The 17,340-nt window shown below is 31.4% G+C and overlaps 1 protein-coding gene across 6 annotated transcripts in view; it reads left to right on the top strand.

The window, feature by feature from the left end:
• Positions 1-17,340, top strand: part of LOC143076240 (paxillin-like) — a 38,924-nt gene that overhangs the window by 3,764 nt on the left and 17,820 nt on the right. Inside the window, exon 1 of one of the 6 annotated variants that reach the window (XM_076251964.1) lies at positions 2,184-2,308. The exons of 1 other annotated variant lie outside the window; for it this stretch is intronic. In XM_076251964.1, the coding sequence (XP_076108079.1) occupies positions 2,296-2,308 (13 nt within the window). In that variant the 5' untranslated portion in view covers positions 2,184-2,295. Of the gene's footprint in view, positions 1-2,183; positions 2,309-4,268; positions 4,353-10,592; positions 10,617-16,084; positions 16,294-17,340 lie in introns of those variants that run through there. 4 more of the 6 variants (XM_076251963.1, XM_076251966.1, XM_076251960.1 and 1 more) reach the window with 4 other exon arrangements.

Below are 17,340 nucleotides of genomic sequence, written 5' to 3'. Positions count from 1 at the left end.
GGTGATTTAGACAACCTTGACATATTTTGTATGGAGACTTGTCTTTTATAATTCAGAATCATACATGTATGTTGGCTGTTAGCTATAGATGTTATTGTTTTTTTGTAGGATTGCAGTCTCATATTCTTATTGTTGCTATACTCATTTTCTTATAGTCGCAATGTTCACATAAATAAAAACCTAGCAATAATTTTTGAATTTATAGTATGCATGCATACAAATGTATATATCTGGAAATTTGAATTCATTTTAATTGACTAGGCTGAAACGCTTTCTTTTCTATCAGTTTTTGTCGAGCCTGCAACTTTTGTTGCAGAAAGCTCGACATACGGATAGTGATCTGGCGGCAGCGTTAGCTAACTTCTTAAAAGCTTTATATTTTAGAAGGTGGAAGACCTGGATGCTTCATACTTTGTATATATAGATGCCTCATGTTACGAAGTTTCCGTCAGTCACATGTCCAATGTCCTTGACCTCATTTTCATGGTTCAGTGACCACTTGAAAAAAAAGTTCAGATTTTTTGTAATGTTGAATTCTCTCTTATTATATAAGTAATAGGATAACAATATTTGATATGTGCGTCCTTGCAAGGTCCTAATGTCTGTCAGACAGTTTTCACTTCACCTCGACCTCATTTCATGGATCAGTGAACAAGGTTAAGTTTTGGTGGTCAAGTTCATATCTCAGATAATATAAGCAATAGGGCTAGTATATGCGGTGTATGGAAGGACTGTAAGGTGTAAATGTCCAACTGGCAGGTGTCATCTGACCTTGACCTCATTTTCATGGTTCAGTGGTTATAGTTAAATTTTTGTGTTTTGGTCTGTTTTTCTCATTCTAAATGCAATAGGTCTACTATATTTGTTGTATGGAATGATTGTAAGGTGTACATGTCTAGCAGGCAGATGTCATGTGACCTTGACCTTATTTTCATGGTTCAGTGGTCAAAGTGAAGTTTTTGAGTTTTTGTCTTTTTTATCTAATACTATATATGCAATAGGTCAACTATATTTGGTGTATGGAAACAGTCGCGCAGGTTTTATTTGACCGTGACCTCATTTTCACGGTTCATTTCAGTGTTAAGTTTTTGTGTTTTGGTCTATTTTTCTTAAACTATAAGTAATAGGTCAACTATACATGTATATGTTGTATAGAATCATTGTTAGCTGTACATGTCTGCCTGGCATGGTTCATCTGACCTTGACCTCATTTTCAAGGTTCATTGGTCTTTCTTTAGTTATCTTGGTTAATGTTAAGTTTATGTGACAGTTGTAATGAAGCTTAGCTTTATACTTAATAGGACTATCAACATAATATCAATAATTAGTATAGAAGGCGAGACATTTCAGCATGTGCACTCTTGTTTTTTATAGTAGCAAACTTTTCATACATGTACAGTGTATCAGTAGAGCAAATTTATAGATACATGTAACATTTTGTAAACACGAAAAGTAGTGACCTAAATTAGACCATAACATTTTAATTACTGTTGATAGAGGAAATATTCCCCTGGCAACCTCTGGAAGCATCACTTTTCATGAATTGTATTTCCTTAGATATTTGACTTTCTGATTTTTCTCAAGTCTAAATACAAAGCTATAGAAAATTTGTATTTTGTTGGAACATTAATTTAAATTCATGGTTTTAATATTTTAACAAAACAAACTAATTTTGGGGCCCTTTATTCATTTTAGCTTGTTGTTTGGTGTGAGCCAAGACTCCTTATTGAAGGCTGTACATTGACCTATAATGGTTTACTTTTATAAATTGTAATTTGGATGTAGAGTTGTCTCATTGGCACTCATACCACATCTGCCTATATCTATCTAAACATGTAAAAAATGGTACCCAACTAATGATAATGAATCCAGTCATGACAGTACTCTAAGCGTGATAAGTGTCATGAAATGACCTTGGAAAATTTGACTGTACAAACAGCTTGTTTAAAGATTCAATTATATCAAGATAATTAAATATAAGAAAAAAATAATTGCTGATCTGCATGATGCAAGTTTATGGATACCTGTTCAATGTTTATTATAAACTGACAGAGATTTATATACTCCAACCCCTGAATAGATAAATTATGCCTCTGACATGTGGGAATCTAATGATATATCTCAGCTGCTGGTGTACATTTCATGTTCATTTCATCTCTCAGTGTTTACCTTTACAAAGGTTATATAATTGTAGTGAATCTTTAACATTTCTGACAAGACAGTGAACTAGCCTACTGGTTTATTTTGGGATATAATAAAAGGAATTTTAAATTGGCTTCCAAGGTGTTAAATAAGATGATGGAAATAGGTAATGTATTTTTGTTGGGTTTTTTTTAGTTGTATAATTTGGATATTCAAAATATGATCGTGTACATGTAAGAAAATTCTGCATTTGCATGATGTTGCTGTTGATGATGCATTAACTTGAGCATATATCGATGAACATAGGGATCAAATTTATTTTTAAAATTTGTGAAAATTTATATTTTTTTGCTCAGAAAGTGGTGGTCTACAGGCAATCTCTTGTCCTTTTAGGACTGTTAAAGGTCAAATAACTACACTTGTAACTCTTGTTTTTAATTATTATAAAATAAGCACACTCTTAAGAAACAATTTATGCATTGTATAAAAAAAAACCATAAATTCTTTAGAGTAAGCTTCTGGCAAATATCTTATTAATCTGTGTAAAATTGAATCTTTACATATTCTTAGCTTTATCAAGATAATGATGATTAAATATCCTGCCTTTATCTATTTCAAACACACTGATGATCTAATATTTTATGTTCCACTGGATCAAATGTTATGTGACTAATATGCAAATTTATGATAATTGATATACAGATGCTGAGTGCAGATTTGAAGAAATTTAGATTTTTTTTTAATGAAGATTTTACAGGCAATATATAAATGAGCTGCGTCAGGAAGAAAGCAACTGTATGCAAATGAATATCAATACATATATATATTAACTTATTTCGGGTTGATAATTGACAAAATCTCTATGCAAAATCTGTGACTATTTGAAAATTAGTTGATATAAGAAGCCTACAAAATAAGCCAAAAATCATCTTTTATTTCTATGAATAGTCTGTGACTATTTGAAAATTAGTTGATCTATAAGAAGCCTACAAAATGAGCTGAAGCTCATCTTTTATTTCGCATTTGAATTTTTCCAAAATCCACCAAAGGCTTTATACATGTACATGCAATGTGTATGTGAACTTGCATGAGGTCGATTTCTATCCAAGGCAGCTAATATGATGCCATGATTGTTGGTTTATTTCAAATTGTTATACATGTACATGATGTAGGTCAGAAAACTGGTTTCAGGAAAAGTAATAGTTAACATGGACCTTGGTCTGCATACAACTTAAGCCTTAACCCTTTCCTCAATAATGACGCCATTTGACGCCACCCCTTTACTCCATAATGACGCCTTTCAACGCCTGTGTAGTCCCTCAGTTGAAACGTATTGCCTTCGAAAAAACTTTATCAGACTTAAAAAAAATTGCATCTAATATAAAAAGGATATTCATGATAATATATAACTGGAATTTCATTGATAAAATATTTGTTTACGCAATGCATTAATACTTTAAACCTGATGATTTTTTTTAAATGAAAAAATCCTATGCGAATCAAGTACATGTATGTTAAGGTGGTAGTAATCCCAACACTTTAACTAAAATAAATTTGGCTCGTTTAATTTTCATTAAATTTTGTCAAAGTATTTACTTTGACCCTTTAACAAAAATATAAAAATTTCAAAAACTTTGAACAAACCGTTTTGTCAGAAAAATTACACTGGTTATACAGCAGTTTGACATTTTTACTACAATTTTGATCATTGAGAAGCTTAATATTCCTTTTACCTCACAACGTAATTAAAGCGTTTAGATGACTTTACAGAGTTATCTCCCTGTAGTGTTAGGTACCACCAAAAAAAAAAAATTCCATGGAGGAAAGAGTTAAGAACATTTGTGCTTTGTTGAACATTTAAATTTGTGGTTCACTTAAAACCTTAACCTAAAAAAATCCCTGAAAAATTGGTATGCCACGTACATATGCCACTCATGTCATGATTATAATGAATCCACAATATCCAAAAATATCCTATCATATTTTTTTTCAAGCTTAATATGAAAATGACCAGATGAAATTGCAAGATAGATTTGTTACATCCTTATAGTACATGTTAATCTCAATGTCCTTAATAATCTTGTTCATCCTGGATTAAAAATGATTATCAATAAAAGAATACCTATGACAATTTTGACTGTGCAAATTTTATAGGGAACTTTTTTTGGCCAATATGTACAAGGCAGTAATGGAATTTGTCAAAGCATTTGGTATGTACCTACATAGTTATAAAAAATGACATTTGCTAAGCTTGAAAAAGTGCAGATGAAGCCCATGAATATACTTTTGGTTTGCCTCATCCCAATTGAATAGAGACCAAATGTCTTTATAAAGGTAGGGGGCAACATTTTCTTGTATTTCAGCTTTTAGTTTAAACATATTTCATTTTGTATTTATTTATAGTGGATTGGGAAACAAGTTTTGCAACTTTTAATCCCTTTCCACTTTGCAGGTGTGAGTGCTGCCTTGTAGCAGCATTATATATATATAAAGCATGCTCTTTTTCGAAATCCACAAGGGTGTCTTTTATGTGCAAGAAATATGGCTCTATCTTAACACGGGTCAGCCATTTATCGTCCTCTTCCGACGGACGGTGATCGTTTCTTCTTTCAGCTTTTAGAGAGTTAAAAGTTACCTATAATTGATATAACTGTCAATATTCAGTTAAGTTCTAATACTCTAACTGAAAAATAGAAGCCAGATGAAATCATACATGTACAATGTATTTGTTGGTCATCATCAGAATTTAAGGTGGTACATAACACTACAGGGAGATAACTCTTAAAATCAGCAGTACGTTTTAATCACATTCTATTGATAAGAAAATATGAAGCTTCTCAATGATCAAAATTAGTGTTTGTCAAACTGCTATATATCCAACAAAGTTTTTTCCGATAATGATCTGGTTCAAGTTTTTTGAAATTTTGATATTTTTGTCAAAGGGTTAAACATGTTAAAGTAAATATATTTGTCAAAATTTTATGAAAAATAATCGAGCCAAATTAGTTTTAGTCAAGGTGTTAGGACCTTAAGATCATTCGACAGAGAAAATATTCATCTCTTGAGATATAGGTAGATCATTTAATGTCAATTATATATACATGATATATATTAAATTGTTTGAATGCACCTCATGGAATGCTACCACCTGTTGTAAGGTACTCAGGTAAACAAATTACCCATAAATTATACACCTAGTTTGTTTTCATATCATTATCATAAAAATCTTGTCAATTTCCTACATCTGAAGTACCCAATACATTTTCTGCATAGTTTACACATTCCTTTCATTTGTATATTAAATTTTTGTAAAGAATTTTGATTGGAATGCATGAGCTCAATAGTACATGTAGCTAGCACCCTAGGTCTAAATTTTCCTTTGAAAATTAGATGTATTTTAGTGATACCTGCAGAGCTATCTGGATCATGTTACTTACAAGGAATTCATATTTTAATTTGACCCATGTATTTTGGTCCTCAATGCTCTACAACTTCTTACTTAATTTGGTTTGACCGTCACTCAGATGAGTCTTTTGTAGACAAAATATGTGTCTAGCATAAATACAAAGTTTCAATCCTGGTATCTATGATGAGTTTATTTATTATTTGATACATTTGTACCATGAGGGTGAGGTACCAACATTATATCTCATGACTTTGGTAAGTGTCAGCTCTGTTTGACAAACTTTATTCAAGCAGTGTTGCAGGCATAGCTCATAAAAATGATTCCTAAACACCCTTTCAAAGCAGAGGCTGATATAGAGAGGTTTTCAGGGGGCCCGTGCCCCCCCCCCCCCCCTTTTGTGGGAAAAATTTGGTTGATTATATTGGGAATCACTGAAGCATGACTGGAGCGGTTCCCCTCTTAGGCAGTCATTGGGCCCCACTTATCAAAATTTCTGGATTCGCCACTGCAAAGTCCATAATTTTTCTAAGAAAAACCCAGGGAATGTTTAAGATATAAAATAGAATCGGATGTGTTCCATTGCACCCTGATTTATTAGAAAGTTTAAATATATTCTTATCAGGGTTTTAGGAGGGATAGCCAATGTGAACTTGTACTGTGGTTAGATATGACAGGTGCACATGTGATGTCCTGCTAAAACAATCCTAAAAGAAATATTGGATTATAAGGTGCAAAAATTGTGAGTAAAAGAATTTGAACAATTCTCCAAATTTTGTCATGAATCAAATTGTAGGGAAATCAGACAGTCACTGCAATGGCTATGCATAGTATCACTTCAACAATCAACCATTTAAGCAATATAACCAATCTATATATGTGGTGCAAAAACAATATTGAAACACAGCTACAAAAAAATATCTAAACAGACTATGGTTCTTTAATTATCTTTGAATTTGACAAGTAAAATAAATGTATAATTGTTACTCTGGTTTTTTTTGTCACTTTTTCATGTTGGGGTGTGCACAAGAAGGAGGTAAAGCCACTTATAAATGTATTTAAAAGAAAGTACAAATTGTTTTCAATGGTAAATCAGGACTCATGATGATCTTCATCAAATAAATAATTTTTCATCAGGAATGCTGTTTATTAACAGTGAGTGTCAGATCATGTTTTAATCATGCCTGAATATTTTTAAAATTTACTTTATTGCTACTTAATCGGGAAAATGTTTTGGCTGTAATTGTTGAGGAAATGTTTTGAAAACTGTAATATTGTCCAATATTCCAAGTGATATCATATTACAGGTATTTGGTAGAAGATTAGTTTGATCATGTGTTGTATTGTAATTCACAGGACACTGCTCATGCACCTGCGCATGCACATGTCCACTATAAGCATTTTTGTAACAAGAATTTGCAACTTTTGCATGTTCTGTATAAAGTTTGCAGCAATAATGATGCATGTACATGTATTTAATTAAAATTAGAAATAATTTACTGTACCTTTAATTTAGTTTATTCTTCAAGTTTATTTGTTGATGGTTTGCTGTCTGGGTGACAAACATTTTAGTACATTTTGTACCATATTTCTCCTTTAAATTCACATTTTATAGTTCTTAACATACATGTATTATACATGTACTTGATCAAAATTGATAGAGAATTAATGATTTTATGTGCAATATGATAGATGCACTTTTGATGCATTCTGCACCAAATTCTTTTTTTATGTGTCTAAACACAAATTTGAAAATAGGTACTAGTCAGAATAAAATTTACCATTGTGTGGCATTGGACTAAAGTGGCTTATAAATGGCAAGGTGCACAGACTGTTGATGGGTTTATTCTCAGTCTCCCCCTCCCCCTCCCCCCAACCACCACCACCAAATGCTGATGATGATTTTTATAATGACAGGTAGACTAAATCTTTCATTGAATTCACTATATAACATAATACTTATAAATGTTATCAATATCATTTTCAGCATGAGTAATTTTAATTGAGAACATAAAAATATGATCTCTCGAAATGTACATGTAATAAAACTGTTTACAAACAAAGAAACATTAACCACTTGCTGTAGGATATATTTTGGAAAACATTCAAAATTTTATTTATTTTGTGAGAATTTAGCAAATGAAACATGTGGGATGATACATATTAATTGATAGGATGCACATGCTAGAGTGTTGAAAGATTTTTCTAAATTTGGAAACATGCACATCGGATGTTTATAAATAATTGCAAAAAAAAGTATATCATTCAGAAATAATCGGAATTCAAAGAATTCAAAAGTTTGTTCAGTTGGCTAGATTTCTTATGTAAGTAAGTAAAGATAGCAGTTCAATTTTGGCAAAAGTTGCATAATTTAGATATATTTTTTACCCGATTATTATATTCTTGTTTCAACTGTAATTTTCCACTAGGTTTAATCTTTGCATATATATAAACAAAATTGTATGCACATTGAATATAATGCTACCACCAGAGTTGAGATTTAAATATAAAGAATAGTGAAGAATGAACAAAATTTATAAATAAATTGAGAAAAAATTGCTTTAAAAAATTAAGGAATACAGAATTGTCAAGTACACCCCATCCAGAACCTTGTGTAGTGCTCACTAAATGGCATTTTGATTTTATGTTAATATGTAAAATAGTGAGAAAAAAAACGTCAGGTATATTATATAGACTTTTGGTATTTATTATATTGAATTTCCAGCAGACAATTGTAGATTATGACCCTGCAAGGAAACCAAATACTTGGGAAATTGCCCCCCCCCTTTTCTAAAGAATTAAAAGAAAAAGTTAGAGACATGTAGAAGTATTTCAAAGCTAGTAGGTTTAAAGTTTCTTGGCATAGAGTGTGTTTTGTAATTTAGAAATACATAACAGACTGCAGTGGATAAGGCAAGCAATTATTTTATTGTACCAGTCAGGGAGTAATTGCTGTAAGATCAATTGATGCATCATAAAGTGCACTGTCTTGTTGTTCGTTTATCTTTCATTATATTTGCAGAGATAATTGGCATATGTAGTTCCTGGTTTGTTTACAAACATTGTCCATGTTTTAATGGGCATTATAATTGCATGAACATACCAGAAATTAACTGCTAGATAATGAGCTATTTTTATCCAGAACAGATACTGTGGAAGTGTGGATTCATTCATTTTTCGTTGGTATCAATTTTTGTGGATTGAGTAAAACTTGTAATTTGATGGATATGGGCACGGGAAGGCTGTCCACTGTGGACTGGTGGAAAAAGCGAAATCCACACAGGCCATTGTGTACTACATGTATATTGCATTTGCAATTTTATAATGAGGAAAATGCCAGTGTAATTTGATAATGATATATACCGGTATATATATATACAACTCGTCTAAACATCAACCCAACAATGTTAGATCTGTAAATTTGCTTTCGCAAATTTTTTGTTCTTCCCTTGCCAGGATTAGAACCCATGCTACTGAGATATCGTGACACCAAATTGCCTGCACTGTAGCCGTCACGCTAGACCACATGACCACCTGGGCTTCACATATATATATATACAGACCATACAGAACACTGTGACTTAATATTCAGTCTAAGTTCTGTCCCACAGTGATTATGCTCAGTTGATTTTGTCTTGTTCAGTTCAGTTTTGGAAAGCTAAGCATCATAAGTTAGCTTATCCTGACTCAGTTTGGAGGGTACAAAAAATTTGCTGTGTAATTGTTGGTAATCTAATTAATCCCAAAATTTGCTTATAATCGTGAGAAATTTCTAACTTTTTCCATAACTGTGACATTAAAATTTCTGTCAAATGAGAGAGATGAACTGGGAGTTAATGTAGTATTGAATACCCAAATTAATAAAAAGAAAAACAGGAATGATTTCAAAAAGGAGAAAAGATCACATTTAAAGTAGATTTATCTTAATCTGTAAAGATATAAATAGTTTCAAAAGGTAAATACTATTTCTTAAGGTCAGAAAGGGCATTGGTATATAAGATATAGGTAAAACAAGTTTAACACAGGTGAGATTCACAGGTGTAATTGCAATGTTTGTAAACAGATCTTCCAGTACTCTAAGAGGTTCTTTAGGCTGGATGCCTCAAAAGCGGTAAATTTGGGATCATGACCCTAGAACTGTAGTACAGTCAAACTTCAATCTTAATATCAAATTAAATAGTCTTTAAAAGTATTTTAAAGTTTTTATAAGAGATGATGTCTGACAAAATGTATGAAATAAATGAGACCAGCTAGTATTATGATTTAGTTACAATATAAGACTCGTACAAAATGCTTTTATGTTTTCACCATTTGAAAACTATCCCCTCATGATAAGCACGCATTTCCAGTGACTTAGTCACCTATATACTTATAATTTGCATACTTTTCTCTAAGGAACTAATTAATAAAGCGAGGTGATACTGAACATGCATGACATATTTGCCACTAGACATTAAGCAACCAACAATCAATCAATCAATTCTGTTAACTTTTCAAAGTGTCTTTATTCCATTCTTCTGAGCCTCTTTCTATCATATTGATTGAAACCTGTTAAATTTTTGTACAACTGTTTCAACATTTGTTTCATGCAGTGATTGCATGTCTGCATCTTTCAAATCTATTTCAGATGCACAAGGGAAGTGCAGCATGCATCTGTTTTGTTTAAAATTCTGCATTAATTACCTTAATGACTTTGGATGGTAGAATACACATAAACCTGTGCTATTTACAGAGGATGCTAAAAGTAATTGATGAAAGAAGATGAAATATATTTTAGCAGATAATTGTGTTTTTGATGAGTGATTCACCGAATCTTCCGTGTGTTGTCCTACCAACTTTATTTCTGAGATGTGGGGGAGTGCCAAGGTACATTGATTATTCTTGATTTTCTCTATTTTCCCTTTTTGATAACCTTAAATTCTCAGATTGCACAGATATTGGATTTCATTTCGGCAAGTGTCAGTTGAATTTCTTATATTTGGATATTTTGGTATTTTCCTCATTATTTGAAGTTATTTTAATGGATTATTAAAAGAAACTTTATGAATTTAGGAATAATGCACAGAGTCACGTAAGTTAAGTTACATAGGTGAATGTAATGTATTATTATTTCTGTATACTTTTGGTCTAATAAGTTAACGCTATAGAGGCGATCTTTTCCCTCAAAAAAATTATAAATATGAAACCTGTTAACGTTACTGTTTGCAGACTGTTAGAGTTCACTTTTGATTTCATAATTAAAAGAATGCTTTTTTAGTTTAATTTAATTACTCCTCACATCCCCGCTTTTTTTTTTACTTTTAAAAAAATATACTAGGGGTGGGGGCAGAGCTGTTCATCACAAATAAATTATACATCTGAGAATACCAATGAAAATTTGACTAATGATGGGTTATAATATGGCAGAGTATGATAAGTTTTGAGAGATTTGAATACAGATTAGATAATCATTCACCAAGTTTATTAGAATTTAATAATATGCTTACCATGCAAGTCTTGACATTCAGAAGTTTTATGGGAAAATATAATATGATGTAACTTTCAGTCTGTTAAAGTTTGAGAAAAAAAATTACTGGTTTGCTAGTGCAAAACTATTTTCCCCTATGTTTACTATTCTGTTTTTTAAACTTTAATTTTCTGTAATTCCTCAAATTAATATAGTTTGATGTACTTAAAAAAAAATATTAAAAATTTGAAAATCTGTTTTTTTTTAGTTTCTTATATATAACTATCTTCAAGCTTTACACTTTAGTATTTTTTAATTTCTGTAGCACAGAGAAAGAGAGAGAGAGAGAAATTAGGGAAAGGAGGTCATTGCCCCAAACAGCTTGATAGCTGTACAAAATATATATTTTCCATATACATGATAGCTTATTGAAAGTCCAGTTTAATTGTTAAATGATATTATCAGGCTCATGCATTTAACAAACTCTTAGGACTTTCATTAAAATAGAATAATATTATCAGGCCAGGGTCCTCAGTGGACCAGTGGTCTAAGTAGTTACTACTGTAATCACTAGCCAGTCAACACTGGGGTTGTGAGTTTGAACCCGACTCCAATCCTAACTGACTAGAAATGTCAGCTTTCCTATTGAAGGTCGTTCCCCTCCCTACCTACCCACACCTGGCTTGGCAGGGTCGGGATTGGGGAAACAAACAATATATTTTAATTTAGGCCTAGTAGTACATGTAGTTGTATTAAATATTTGATACAAGGAGCTTATGATGATAAAACCCATAAATATCCAAAATCTGAACTATAATGTTTGCCATGGTGCAAATTATGAACTTATTTGTACTGTATCAATATCAAAATTTCTGATATACTTTGAAGGAGTTAATTTATTATTTACCTACTAAAGACTTTTAAGTGGCCAGACGATGGGTATCTATGTATAGGTTGATCTTTTCTGTAGTGATACAGTTATTTTTACTATCAGTTTGTGGTCATTTTCTTGTCCTTCGACTAAAATAAAGTGAAAGGGTAGATTAAGATAAATTTCAAAATTAAGGACAACATGTGGTAGGATTTACAGGGGATTATTTGAAGAACTTGTCTGTTGATATAAATTCTGAAGCTTCTGTCATGTTTTATATTTTTTAAAGTCATGTACTGCAAGTTGTAAGGAAAAAAGGGGGAAAAGCTAGTTTTAGGGGTGCGAGCAAAATCTTAAAGTTGATGAAAGACAAAATATACCAGAAATAAGCTTTTGGGGAACTTAGGTTCTCAATAATGGTAAACAGTTTATTCTAATAGCACCTGTTAGGGTAGTCATCTATAAGTAAGACCATTTAAAATTTAAAAAGGGGGCGGGGGTTCTAAAAAATATTCTGATCTCCAATTTGATGGAGAATAAAATATTGTGGACAAGGAGATGACAAAAAAACCCAGATTTTCCTCATCCCTTAAGCTTATAGTGTTGTATTTTGAAAAAAATAATTTGATTGATAGCGTAGGAACAAAAATGTTTATACTTTTCATCAATAAAATTTTAAGGCTCCAACAAAAAACCATACCCCCTACCCATCCCCCTCCCACTGCTTGAATTTGAATGGTTTCTCTCTTAAAAGTAAAAGTATGGTCTCAAGTATGCAGTATTTGGTCATGTGGTGAACAGAAGAAAGAATATTAGGGATACTAAAAGTGGAACATTTATGTATCAATAGAAACTCCTCCCTAGTTCTCCTATCGGCTCTCCCTTGATACCATTTGCGAGTATGGTCTTGAGGAAACGATGATAGTCCGTCGGAAGGGGACGATAAATGGCTGACCCGTGTTAAGAGAGTGCCATATCTCTTGCACGTTAAAAACACCCTTGTAGATTTCGAAAAAGAGTAGGCTAATGCCGCTACAAGGCAGCACTCCCACCCGCAAAGTGGAAAGAGATTAATATAAGTTGCAAAACTTGTTTCCCAATCCACCATAAATAAATATGTTTAAATTTATTAATTAAATTATTGTCCCTTTGTTCCTTTGTGCACATAACATTTTACCATTAGATAACAAAAATAGTCCTTAAAATTGGGCTTGACACCTCATTCCCCCCTGATTTCATAAACCCCCATAAATACAATACTGACTAAGTTAGTACAGTGATCAGTCTTGGATCACATTTTGACAAGTTGTCAATTATTTCCGTATGATCACACATTTTTGTGGTCTTATGGTTTTGGAATGCTGTCATCGTCATTGTCATAATTTGTCTGTAGATATTGTCTTTTTGACAATAGCTTGTTTTTAGTTGACTGATTCTTATGAAATTTGTATACAAACTTTTTTGCACTAAAGGAATGCAGATATTGATTTTGGGTAGGTAAAATAGTGTTTTTATTGATTTCAGGGTCTTATATATATATTTAGGTTCATTAATCATACATGTATTCTTAACAATAGCTGAAAATATTATCCCTCTCTTTCTTTGTCATTCAAGATAAGACATTGAAGATTAACCTTCCACAAACAATATATAATTGAGAATACATGTATTAGAATACCCTCTTTTAAATTATTTTTGAAATTATGAAATTACTACTTGTATGGAGTTCACCTGTACTTTTCAACATCTTAGTGCATTGTACATTCTTTAACTAAAAGTCATTAAAGATAACCTTCTGGTCTGCACGTACAGATAAAAGTTTTTACATAAATTGAAGTTTCTCAGATATTTCCACCCCATGATAATAAAGATTGATGAAAAGTATTGGTAAGCTCTCACTTTTTACACAGAACTGAAATGCTAAGTTTAATCCTCTTCATTTGAAAAACTTGAGACAGTTGGACAAAAAATAAGATATCAGGTCACTTTTTATGCACCATTTTTGGGCATTATTTTTTCTGGTCTGTGCGTCTATTCATTCGTCTGTTAATTATTCTGTCCATCTGTCCCGCTTCAGGTTAAAGTTTTTGGTCAAGGTAGTTTTTGAGGAAGTTAAAGTCCAATCAACTTGAAACTTAATACACATCTTTCCTATGATATGATCTTTCTAATTTTAATGCCAAATTAGAGATTTTCCCCCATTTTCACGGTCCACTGAACATAGAAAAGGATAGTGCGGATGCGGCATCCGTGTACTGGGGACACATTCTTGTTTCCTTCTCTATTATATTAGGAATTGGTTTCAAAAGAGGTAACCAGAGCATAAAATGTTGTGTTTTTTTTTACTTGGGACCAGGTTCTTGAAGGGGTTAACATGGTGTTCAGAGATCATGGATCTTGGAATAAGTTTAACAGAAACACAGTCTGCACGGATAGCCACTAGTCAGATGCCCCAGACTAGTAAAATTTTATTTTGAATTAGTTAATTTTTAGGAATACGTCTGAATTTTTTTCAGACTCTGTAGCAGTTGTGAAAGATTTTGTTACAGACTGCATTCTTCGCAGGCGTGTTTGAGGGAGTCTAAGTCAAGGGCAACGATAAGCTATGGGAACATAGTTCTGCTTTAAATGCATATAGGGTATTTTAAAGTAGGATTATTAGGCTTAGAAAAGTTCTGTTTTTAATTCTTAAGGTTTTCTTTAGAGGTTCCTGACCTCTACCTCTTCTGTAAATTCCACAACATAATAAATGACATCCCAGACAGAATTTCAAATATTTCACTAACCCCCCTCAAACGATACTATCAGGACCTATTCACCTTAAAATGTTCGAATTAGAGTGGTTGTTGTTTATAAGCCAATAATTAGATAAACGTTGACCATTTTATCTTATTTTAACCAAATATCTAATAGAAATTGTATTGGACCTGGAACTATAAATCTATTTTCGTGTGGACGTTTGATGAAATATTCAACAAGTGTACTTTTCACTTTTGATAATACTTTTGAAGTTTATTTATTGATGTACCTTGAAAAGTAGACTATTTTGATAAGATTTAATAAAGAGTTATTTCCCTTTTAGCATTTTGAAAGTTCCCTGTTTTAGAAAGAGTGAAGGGAAACATACTAATTTTCGAATGTTTTTTTTTTTAATAATAATTTTAAGGAAAAAAAATATAGCTAGCTATAAGAAAAGTTATTAAAATGAAATATAACAATTTGAAGATTATAAAGTTTAGTTATTTAGAAAATATGGGGAGGGGGAATATCTTCTCTACAACAAATATCATATATGGTATTCATTTGTCATGGATAGACATACATATGCTTTATCAGGACCTGATGTGCATGCATTACATTAAATTGAATAATTAGGTCACTGACAGGTTACAACAATAGCAAGTTGTTCATAAAATGAATGAGGGGCCAATTTTTTGATAGTTAAGGAGTTGTATCATTATTAAATTTATATTTCTGAATGCTGCTTCCTTAACAAAATTAAATCCATAATAACATGAATAAGTTTATTAATTGGGGATTTTGGAGGGAAATTAAGAAATCAGATGTAGCTGTTTAATTTCCCCTGTGGAGTTCCTCCCACCCCCATCTATTATGTTTTCTTTAATTAGAACTATATAGACATAAACTAATGTAACAATCATGTAAATCTTGTCCAGAAAGTCAGAAAATTTGGAAGAAAACCAAACTATAATATTCTGTTTTCTAAGACAGCGCTAGAGGTTTATATATATATATATATAAATATTAACGAAAAAGAAAGGGTTTAAAGATAAAAATCTGGATAACGAAAAACAACAAAGGATGAAGATAAAGATTAAATAATTTTCTTTGATTTAGAAAATTGGTTGCTTAGGTGAAAAAGATAAACCATTGACTAGAATAAATTGGCATTGTGCAAAGTGACGCATGTTTGGGTGAAAGGTGTTTTCGCTGATAAACTGTATTTAAATGACCGATTTTAACCTCGTCCAGTTTATAAATTTGGATTCGGATAGTGAGGATTTCTTAAAATATGTAATCATTTTGAGGACAAAGTACAAGAGGCATATCAAATTTTAAAAAAGAACTATTGTGCAGAATGCATTTGATATTTCGAAGTTTAAATGACCGGTGATTTAAATTGTTTGCGGAAAGAGATATATTTCAATAATTGACAAGGGGAAACTACAGATTAAATGCATATAATATGACATTCATAAAACACTTGAAAATTTCAATTATCAGACTTGAGTGGGATATTTATCGTTGACTAATACTTGTGTAATGGAATTATAAATTTAAAGAGGATTGTTTTGGTGTAACAAATCAATTGTGTTGTTGAATATTCGTTCCATATTTAGGAGTTTGGAGTTTTTAAGTTATGCTGAAGTTTGTCAAGTTGTCACCAAGATTGCCTAAGAGAGAAATTAAGTATTTTTCAATATTTTTAAGCTAATTTAATTTTGATTTTTTTTTTACCTGACATTCATTTTTTTCATGATATGGTTAGACATGTTTAATTGCATGGCCTAGATGTAACATAGCTAACTTATATAATATCTATATATATACATGTAAATATAAATATATATGTGCAATTGTTGTTACATCATGGTTTGGTTTTATTACCTTTGATTACTAATCAATCTACACATGATTTACACATAAACAATACATGTACATGTAGATCTATATAAATAGTGAAATATCTTTCATTGAACAAAGTTGTATTATTTTTTTTTTATATTTATAGTGATAATATTTATAAATAACTTTAAATCGGCCAAATTTATTTTATAACTTTTTGTATTTTAACAATAATGATACATTGCAAAGGTATTTGCTAAATCTAAATAAAGTTGTGTCCCCTCTTACCAATCTCCTTACCCTTTTCCAGTGATCAATTTAATAAAAAAAAAAAAAAACAAGGGTAAAACTTAAGTGGCTCCTCTGCTATGCATAGTGGTGACAAAAAAATCTGTTCAAATTTGGAGGCCTATAGTAAAGAGCCAATTTTTATAATACTTGTGTAGTCGTTGAATCGGTTTGGCCTTGACCCTTTAATTCTCTCTGATGAGTTGTGTCATACATGTATTTATGCATGTATTTGTACAACATGATTAATGAAAGAAATGAAAGGTCATACAGAAAATCTGAAAAATGTCATATGCCATACTTCGTCGTTTTAAAAACCCTTTAAAAGGGCAAACAGTACTATTCACTTTTATGACAACTATTTGTGTACCATTTATCGAAGAAAAAAAAACACAACAGTAGAAAATTTTGTGTCAAATTTTGATGATCCATCATCTATAAATGTTCAATGTATTAAAGGAAGAATATATGATCAAGTATGCATATTTGTATTGGCTGCAAATCATTTGATAGAGATAGAGAAACAATTTTTTGTGTGATATTTTTTGAGTGTTATTGCTAAAGATATAAATTTTTGGGTATAAAAATTAAATCTACTTTCTT

The sequence above is a fragment of the Mytilus galloprovincialis genome, chromosome 5 (assembly GCF_965363235.1).
Source record: "Mytilus galloprovincialis chromosome 5, xbMytGall1.hap1.1, whole genome shotgun sequence".
NCBI classification, from domain to species: domain Eukaryota; kingdom Metazoa; phylum Mollusca; class Bivalvia; order Mytilida; family Mytilidae; genus Mytilus; species Mytilus galloprovincialis.
The sequence above is the reverse complement of the archived record's forward strand: the minus strand, read 5'-3'. Positions and strand labels throughout refer to the sequence as shown.